This window comes from Aulonocara stuartgranti, assembly GCF_965226115.1.
Source record: "Aulonocara stuartgranti genome assembly, chromosome: 2".
Classification (NCBI taxonomy): domain Eukaryota; kingdom Metazoa; phylum Chordata; class Actinopteri; order Cichliformes; family Cichlidae; genus Aulonocara; species Aulonocara stuartgranti.
In genome coordinates, this window is record NC_138940.1 from 34,279,391 (window position 1) to 34,289,063 (window position 9,673).

The 9,673-nt window shown below is 39.5% G+C and overlaps 1 protein-coding gene across 4 annotated transcripts; it reads left to right on the forward strand.

Annotated features, from left to right (window-relative positions):
- Positions 1-2,670: 2,670 nt before the first annotated feature.
- Positions 2,671-9,327, forward strand: ubxn1 (UBX domain protein 1). 4 transcript variants are annotated; one of them, XM_082507010.1, is made up of 10 exons: positions 2,671-2,772; positions 3,440-3,504; positions 3,626-3,679; positions 4,482-4,621; positions 5,492-5,582; positions 5,676-5,867; positions 7,883-7,934; positions 8,019-8,141; positions 8,416-8,599; positions 8,736-9,327. In XM_082507010.1, exons 2-10 carry the CDS (start codon positions 3,446-3,448, stop codon positions 8,774-8,776), a joined length of 936 nt encoding a protein of 311 aa, XP_082363136.1. In that variant the 5' UTR covers positions 2,671-2,772; positions 3,440-3,445; the 3' UTR covers positions 8,777-9,327. The 4 variants fall into 4 exon arrangements, with proteins under 4 accessions (XP_082363136.1, XP_082363137.1, XP_082363134.1 ...); XM_082507011.1 differs by lacking the exon at positions 2,671-2,772 and adding an exon at positions 2,823-2,915 and having other exon boundaries at positions 4,482-4,594; XM_082507008.1 differs by lacking the exon at positions 2,671-2,772 and adding an exon at positions 2,825-2,915.
- Positions 9,328-9,673: the final 346 nt, after the last annotated feature.

Here is a 9,673-nt window from a genome sequence, read left to right on the forward strand (position 1 = left end):
TGTTCGTACTCTTGATCAGCCAGACAAGCATTTCAGAGTACTGCAAACTGGAAGGGGGCGGCAGCATCATGGTCCACTTTTAAATCATATGAATTAATGCTGCCCTCTTTTGGTCATCTGTTTCTGACTACATGAACTTGAATCATTTTATTACACATGATACTTCAGCTTTCATGTCACAATACTACCCACACCCAATAAAGACTTAGTATCATCCACTATTTTATCTTCTAATCTTGGCTTTTACTGCCTCTAAGATTACATGTGTCCCTTCTGATGCCAATAAAAATCAGGCTCATTCCCTCCAAGAACACGTGCTCCTAGAAGTTAACAATGGTTCCAGTAACCCTAGTAAAAAATAAATAGATCTATTGTGCTATTTCTTTTTATATTAGGTGTTGAAAGGATCTTTAACACAAGTGGTAAACAGGAACGAGCATCATTTTCTTGTGTGTAGCTCATCTTCTTCCCAGAATCTCACTGAATATCCTCGGTGAAATTTGACCTTTAATCCTCTCCTTCTGTAAAAAGAAGAAAAAAGCCTCAGAGAACCATAAAGCAATATAAGGGCAGCCTGGAGAGAACTTCACCCCATTGTCTCCTTCGACTTTGGCCGCCCTGCTATATATTGTTAACAGATAATTCCATTATGAAGGGTCATTAGCGTCTTCAGATAATGTGCACCATGAGGCCGAGCACGGAAACTAGAATGAACTCGGTCTGGACAGAGAAAGGTGACGTCAGGAAATCAAATACCACATATTAAACCAACATTTTTAATGCTGGGAAAATCCTCACGCTTATCATCTCAGAGTTAGAACCTGCAGAAACTGAAATGTATTCATACTATAATCATTTTTATCTGAATAGGTACAATATCGTCTTTGTTACCGAAATGACACCAAACATCTTTGTAAATTACACACATGTTCGCACAGAACGTGTTTGCTTTTGAAGGCACTTGAATTCATTATAAATGAATCATCTAATTTCCTTAAAAGATCCTCTGTGATCAACTGTTCTCATTTTAACATATATACAAATACATATTACAGGGTTTGTCCTGCAGTGTGCAAGCAGATTAGATGCATGGTGAAATAAACTGGTCTTGTTAATCTCTTGAGTTAGTTTGCTTTCTAGAATGTAAAAGAAAAGTTAATACTTACCCAGTAAAAGCTGCAGGCAAAGCTTCTTCAGTTATTAATTGTAAAAGGAAAACACAAGACAAGTAAAACCCAAATAAAAAAAGAACAAAATATAAGTGTGAGGGGGAAAAAAGACAAACGAATAAATAGTAAATAAGAGCGTTTTTACAAAAAAGACACCCAGCAGTGAGCGGAGTCTCTGAGTAATGGTAGGCTCGTGAATGAGGGCTGCTTAAGACTACGTGGGGGAGAGAAAAATTAATCATTACACTTACTGTAAATATGTAACAAACCCAACCTGCACATAAAAGTCAGCAAATTGCATTGTGTTTGAACACCCACGGAGACACGCAGATGAGATGAAATCATACATGCAGCAGAGCAGCCAATAAGATCATCCGACCTTCTCATCAGGCCTCCCCCACCCCTAATCATCAGTGGACATAATTCCTCTGCTGACACATTTCACTCTCTCTCTCTCTCACTCACTCTTACTGGGGCGCGGTTTAATAAAATCCCCTGATTAAATATCTAAATGGAAAGAACATTATGAGATTACTTTAAAGAAATGATTGATGAATAGTCAAAATCTGGGCCAACTCCATCAAGTTGTACTGTTTATTCTGGTCTTGGATATCTATCAAATCCAAATCTGGACTGGACTTTTGAAGTGACTACAAGATGATATATGATTTTTTTTTTCAAACGATTTGTAAATTATAGACAATAATAAGACCTTATGTATCCCCCAAAACACAAACCGTTTAAAAATGACCCAGATTTGAAGGCGTTTCTATTAACAGTGTTACTTTACGGTGTTGTTTTGAAGATGACTTTTGAAGACAAAGAGTGTTTGCCTGAAACAAATTTGTAAAGTGCATTTGGCTCAAGCTCAAAGTGAGTGATTCCTGCAAACAGTTCATTCCTGCATGTGTCTTTGGTCAAAGTGTGAGAACAATAATTGTAAATGAGTTACAAAGGGAGAGCCTCTTCGTCTTCCTCCAAGCCAGTTAGATGCATTTATAAATAGTTCTTAAATAGCACATCTAAACCAGTAACACACTCAATGTGTTTCCTGATCTCATTGACTTTGACGGGAATTTGGTTTAACACCATATTTCACACCAAATTATATTCTTTAAAACCATAAATAGACGTAGTGAAGTAATGATTTAATATTCACTTAATCTTTATTTCAGAGGTAAACACCTTGATTTATATACTTTATCCTACTCAGGCCACATCAGTAATAATAGTAGAATTAAAATCCTGCTTCGAACAGAGTATTTCTACACTCTGACCTAGGGCACTACTTTCACCAATCTATACTATTTCACCAGTGATTTAAAGAAACTGGTGTAAGAATGTTTTTTTCCTTAAAAAAGATATTTGATTTAGTTCCTGTAGATATTTTGCATTGTTTATCATTTGACATCGTTTTAGTACCCCGGTATTGATATGCTGTCGCAGAGGTGATGAATAGATGGGGTCAGGTGAACCCTGCAGTAGCTTACGTGTTACTGTTCATTATTTGCATGTTAGGGAGGCTTATTCATTCATTTGAAGTATAACTCAGTAGAAGCTCAAGGTGTATAAACGTGAAGATAGCGTCGTCAAAGTGTCCCCAGTAAGTGGAGGATCTGTATGTTGTTTGTTTTTTAAACAAATCTTAGGACTTCAAAAATCGTTCTTTCTAATAAGCGTGAATTTCGCGTTGTTCTTTTTGACTCGCGTGGGCTTCCTTACTGGTGAAGCGGTGTTGTCCGATGTGTGAGTAGCTAACTATCCCTACCTTCACTGGGTATATTAGCTCATATTTCCTCCGTACATAAATAAACTGGCACGTCAGTTTGCATTTAGCGCAAGTATACAAACTAACATTAACGGCACAAGTGATGAAGAGCTTATTGGAGTTCCTAATTGTTTCTAATCGTGCTAGCCAGCGAGGCTTCCCAGTTAGCTTTCGCAATTTGAACGTTAGCCACATTAAAGCTAATTTTAGCTCTCATCACGATGGTATTTATTATATCAAATAACTGCATATGTGTAGCGGGAATAAATTTGTGTTTTGGTAAGCTGCTAGTAAAGGAATCGTTTATTTATATTCACGCAGTGTTATATTCGGACAATAGTGGTCAGTGTAGCTGCTTTAGTCGGCTAAAATAAAGTCATGAGCTCTTGCACTAACTTTAGTTTGGTTAGAAGTCCTTTGGGTTCTTTTCATCATCAAATGAAAGCATTGTACCAGTACGTTAGACGATGAACTCCTCGTTAACGTTCCTGTATTGTTTCAGGTCAAAATGGCAGAGCTAACAACACTCGAGAGTCTGCTGGAGATGGGGTTTGATCGAAACAGAGCGTGAGTGATCCCTGATGCACACATTTTTTATTGGTTTATTTGGATTTCAGGTTTGAAGCTGATTTCAAGGAAATTAAACTGTGTCTACATTATCTATCATATTATCATAATCTGTCTTTAGAGAGAAGGCAGTGGCCAACACAGGGAACCAGGGAATTGAGCAAGCCATGGATTGGTGAGTTTAGCACTCAGAATAACAACACACTACGGTACTTTGAAACCTCCCACATTAACATTTTCCCTCTGTCATCACTTAACTTGGTGCCACAGTCCAGCCAGTTTCCCTCATAAAACTATCCAGTGGTTTTCATTTCCCAATGTAAACATGATTGTGGTGATCGGATAAGTGACTGTTGTTTTTTCAGTTTAAGAAATATTGATTAACTTTGTAGTGTTGTCTCAAAAAGTGAATTAGAAATGCTTGTGTGTGCCTTCATCTCCTCTCACTTGGATTGGACTGTTTTCTTGTCGGACTGAAACATTTATTAATCGCATCTAATCTGTGCAAGATGCTACTGTGAGGCTTTTAACTCATTATAAACTTTCTCATATCACCATATTTTTAAAGCTTTCACACTGACTTCCTGTCAGGATTAGCTTTCAGTTAAAAATCTTGGTTCTCACTTTTATGGCTTTATGGGGTGCAGCCCCCTCCTAGATAGTCTCCCTGCTACTACTCCAGTCCTATTCTTCAAACCAAGTTCTTAGACCTGTTTGTGGTTCCTCATACCCGCCTGAAAAATAATATTCCAAAACTTTGGAATAGCTTGTCACACACTCTTTGCACCCTTGACTTTGTGGTATTCTTTAAAAGGCAGTTTAAAACTAATCTTTTCAGATTTTGTGGGTTTTTTTTACTTTGTTTGTGTGTGTCCATTTTGACTTGAAATAGGGTGTTTAAAAATGTTATCTAGACCTCTGTAAAGCTCTTTGTGGCTGTTGGAAAGTAATACATTTTGCTTACGCACTCTCCTCAGGCTAATGGAACACGAAAATGACCCAGACATCGATGAGCCCTATGTGCCGCCAGCGGGCAACATCCTGGGAGGAGAAGCACAGAGCCAGCCCAGCACAGCAGACAGCTCTGAAGGTCAGGAGGGGCAGGAAAGTTTTGAAGGTATGTCATTAAAGGGGCAGGAAATAAAAGTCACCCACAGATTTTCAGTGTGATTGAATATACCACTAGACAACCTAAATGTATCTACTCTTAAGGACTTTACACACTGGACGTGTAAAATCCGTGTGAATATTTAATGTGTTAAAATTTTTTTGACTTGATTTGGATCCAAATAAATAGATCTGACCAATCAGACCGCCACATTTGCAGTAAGTGTGGTCATACTGAATGTGTGCACCTGTGCTGTATATCCAAAAGGAAATGGTAAAATTACACTATTTTGCCTTTGATAGCTATACCAGTTAATCGTGTGTATATATATATGTGTATATATATAGCTCAGTAGCGCAGGGATAGCTCAGTAGGTAAAGTGGTCGCCCCATGATCGGAAGGTCGGCAGTTCGAATCCACTTAACGGCTACCCTGAGGTACCCCTGAGCAAGGTACCGTCCCTACACACTGCTCCCCGGGCGCCTGCTTAGTGGGCTGCCCACTGCTTCACTGAGTGAATGGGTCAAATGCAGAGAAAAACAAGTAATTTCCCCATGGGGATCAATAAAGTATCCATTATTATTATTATTATTATATGTGTGCGCGTGCATACAGCTAAATTCAGTTACAGGATATGCACCCCCAGTAAATCTATCTTATCTAGCTCTTTATCTCAAAAATGTTGTGTCAAGTGGTTGAGTCACTTCCTTGATGTTTCGTTGGTGGTGTTTCGTTGTGGTTCATTGGCACTGCTGTGTTGTTTTAAGGTTTGTGGTATTTGATTTTAGATGGGCCTCTTGTCTTGTTTTGCGTTTTTTAGTAGTCGGAAGTAAGCTGTCAAAGTTTTCACGTTGTCTTGCCTGTTTGCTTCGGCTTCAGGAATAGCAGGTGGAGACATCGGCTACATTGAGACAGAGGACGGCGTCAAACGGCCAATGACAGAAGAGGAGAAAAATGAGCAAGTCAAGAGGTCAGAGGATACTCAAAGTGCATTTTACTGATTAGCAGTGTGCATATTGAATATAGAAGCACGTGTGTAATTTAAGCTGTGTCTGTTTTTCAGGCTCGAGGAGCTGATGCGGGTGAAGCAGGCGGAGAGAAGAGAGCGAGAGCGGGCAGAAGAGGTGGAGAGGGAGAAGCAGCGGAGGAAGCAGGGCCAGGAGCTGCAGCAGATGCGCCAAAAACTGCAGGACGATGAAATGAAAAAAATTGCTGAGCAGCGTCAGAGGGAGAAGATGGAGGACAAAATGGCAAGGTATGTTTTTCAACAACACACATACAGTTAGAGAACGTGATAATTAGGTTTGGAGAAGGATTGCATACCAGAGTACATAGAGTCTAATAACCATTCAGTCAAAAAGACACTTCTTTGGCTTCGCTCCCAAATGTCTGACATTAGAGCAGGGCGATATGACCAAAAATATTTATATGATATACATTTGAAAATTTGCAATAATGATATAACTGATGATATAACTGACACTAGACAAAATACTTTACAACTCCACAACTTTATTAGTGCAAAAAAAAAAAAAATCAATGTATTTTTACTTAAACAAGCAGCTGTTTTTTATGTGCATTAAAGTTATATAAAAATTTAACAGTGCAAATGCAAAATCCTTGCTGACAGTTTAACCAAAAGGCGTTTCCAGTGGAAATTGGCCGACATATCCTCAGCATAACCATGTATAATATCCACAAAAGTTAAAAAGAGGTTATACACACACAATACGGTAATATTATGTTGAAGCACAGTACGTATCACTCCGCGAGGCTCCTGCCTACGATAGCCGTAATGCTCCGACAGTCCATCAAGCGGTGCGGGTTTCTAGCTTAGCAAAGTCGTACTAAAACATTTGACAGATTTTCGAGCGCCATGTACGACACAAAATCGTTTCGAGGTCAGTAAACACAACCAGAATTCATACATAAGACACACGGGATTATAAGGGGCTCTGTCGATTTTCAGAAAAATCAAAGGATTGATTTTAAGTGTGCCGTATTTTCCAAAAAACACAGTAATAACGACAGCCCGCTAGCATGCTCTACCAAAAATAGTGCTTTGTTGTGTATCTGACGGACGAAAGCTAAACCAGTTCCACACCACTGAAGCTGCAGCATTTTTACAAACCAATTCTGGTTCATCTGTTTCATTCAATGATCCGCTTTCGACCTTCTCATTCTCCGTAGCTGCCATGCTTTTTCCGCCATGTGCGTATAAAAACAAAGGCACTGCGCATGTGCGTTTGACCCATATTCTATCGCGATATTCCATTTTCTTATCGTTGCCCAACATTATACCGGTATTACCGTGAACAGTATGTTATGGCCCAACCCTATCTGACATGTTTATTCTCATAAAAACAAACTTTCAGTCTTACAGGCCCAAGACTAGCAAATCCCACCATCTCATATACAGGACTAGCTTGGCTAAAAGGCATTCTGTTGCTTTTTAAATAGTATAATGTTACTCTGCCCGATAATTGTCTCCCAGCATAATCTCATGACAGATGGATGGGCTGTAGAAGAGCATCAGCACAGCAACAGGGCTGGTATCTGGTGTCTGCTTGTGTGAGGAGGAGCACAGCCAGAGCCCTACAGAATCAAGTTTAAACGGCTATTCTTGTGCATGTTTCTGACCAGACTGTTGGAAACAGACAACGCAAGGATGACATGAGGGTCCCAGTGATGTTACAGGGATCATAATGTTTGCCACACTCTTTCACGTCTGACACATGTTCTCAATTTGAAGCTTCTTTAATCTGTGGAGAGAATTTGGGTGTTCTCTGGTTAAAAGTCATAAAGCTGCACAGTGCTGGGCTGTGAGCTGATACCACTAACAGATTTCAAGCCCTTGTTTCACCCTCGGTGAAATCATTTTCTGACAGTCTGGTGAGAAACATGCACAAGTAACTTACTGTGGTCACTTCAGCTGAGCACTGGCACACAAAAGAGCAGATAGCAGTCATGCTGTTGATTTTTGTGATGTTTTCCAATGTATTGCAAGCCTAAATACTGTGGATTTATTAATAAAAAAGCTAAGCGTTTCACTGTAACTAGTTGTTCCCATGAACCCTTTTTGTTACATTCAATTGTTTTGTTTTTTTTATAAAAAGGTAACAAATAACCCAGGAAAATTTTTTATCTCTGCTTTACCTATTGGAAAATGTTCGCATTCATAAAGATTAACTTGTGTTTGATTAAGTAACTTTGTTCCTTTGTTAACTCTGGTTGCTGAGTCATTGTGTTGCTTATCTTTATTACCAACAGGCAAAGGGTTAAAGAGAAGATAGCAAGAGACAGAGAAGAAAGAGCACAAAAGGTACTTTTCAAGTTTATTTTCCATTTCTGTATTCTTCCACTTCTGGTGGAAACAAGAACAACTTGGACTTTTTTTTCTGTGAAGTTTGGAGGTATTGCACCCTCGAGCACCACTGCGTCATCCCACCCTGGCCAGCCCAGTCCGTCTTCACCCACCAGTCAGGGCCCTCCACCCACTAAAAAGGAGTATGATGAATCCAGGATACAGGTACCTAATTCATACTTGGTTTTAAAATTTTACTTTACATGTATGTTAATAAAGTTTGAAGTCTGTGCCCTTTGAAACAGAACGTCACAGGTTTCGATAAATGCATATATAATATGTGCACAGAGTCTTCAGGCCTAACAGGGTGTTTAGAATAAAATGGATGATAAGCAGAGTGTGCTTCAGGGCTTAGGCCTTTAGATGAAAATGAATCCACTAAACTGGTGTTGCGTTGAACTTTAAAATATGTACTTTAATTTTTGCTGCTTCTTCACAGGTCCGTCTGCTGGACGGCTCGACCATCACAACAGTCTTCAAGGCCCAGGAGCCGCTGGCGGCAGTGCGCGTCTATGTGCAGATGAACGGCAACACGCCCGAGGGTCAGGACTTCACGCTGCTGTCACCTTACCCCCGTCACGTCTACACTGAACTGGATATGGAGAAGCCCCTCAAAGAGCTGGGTGAGCTGGGAATAGCATTAGGCTGCCACTTAGCTTAAACTGGATTTGGTATCATCACGTTATAATTTTAATATTTAGTGAAGATTAAAAAAAATCACAAATTGAAATCAGACTTGCTTTGGTTCTGTGTGTTCAGGTTTGGTGCCTTCAGCTGTGCTGGTTGTTGCCAAAAAGTAAGAACAGGAGGATCTGCTCTGTGAGCCTACCTCACCACTTCCACTACATCGACACCAGAGATACCAGAACATGGACTGATCCACAAACAGAGCTGCAGTCTTTTTCATTTCACCCAACAAGCCAGATAACTTAATACAAGCACAGATGTGTAATTCCTCTCGAAATGATGATATGGAGGAAATTGGTTCGACTATCAAAAAGAAAAAGGCTTGATTGAATCCATCCTGTTCTGCGCTGGTTTCACCGGCTGTGGGTTGGTGTGTGCAGTGAGCCTGATAGTGAAGATAGCTGGTTTCTGACAGATACTGCTTCAAGGAGCACCACTCATAGTTTCAACACATTAAAGACAAAAATAGAGAACAAACTTGTTAAGTTTTAACCCGATCCATAAAAACACCTGATTCGGAAAGGACCTTAAGTTTAATCCCCACAATCTTCCTGATTTTGTGACAGTTTGCCTTTTCTTTTTTATATATAAGTTTAAATATATCAACAGCTATGTCTACCTGGTCACCAAAAATCTACTTAAAATAAAGCTGACTTGGAAAGTTTGTTACTTGTGAGCTTTGTTCATTTAATTCTGCTCATCATCTCCATCCTACTTTATATGTTCCAGTTATCACCAAACAAAAGGTTCAGCTGAAGCTGTGGACGGTGTCATTAGTTTTGTAGGCGTCTCATTGAACAGATAGAGAAAGACAAATTCCGACCTTGGGATGGGGATAAAGTTTAGAGAAGGGTTGGGCAATTTTCCAGTGAAAGTGTAACATCTCCTGTTATCAGTAGAAGTTTATAAAGAGATAAAAATAACATTTAGCAGAATCAAGTCCAGATTATTGATGCAGCCCTCCACAACGGTCCGACATAAACTTTGGACTTTTAACTGTATTTTCATAA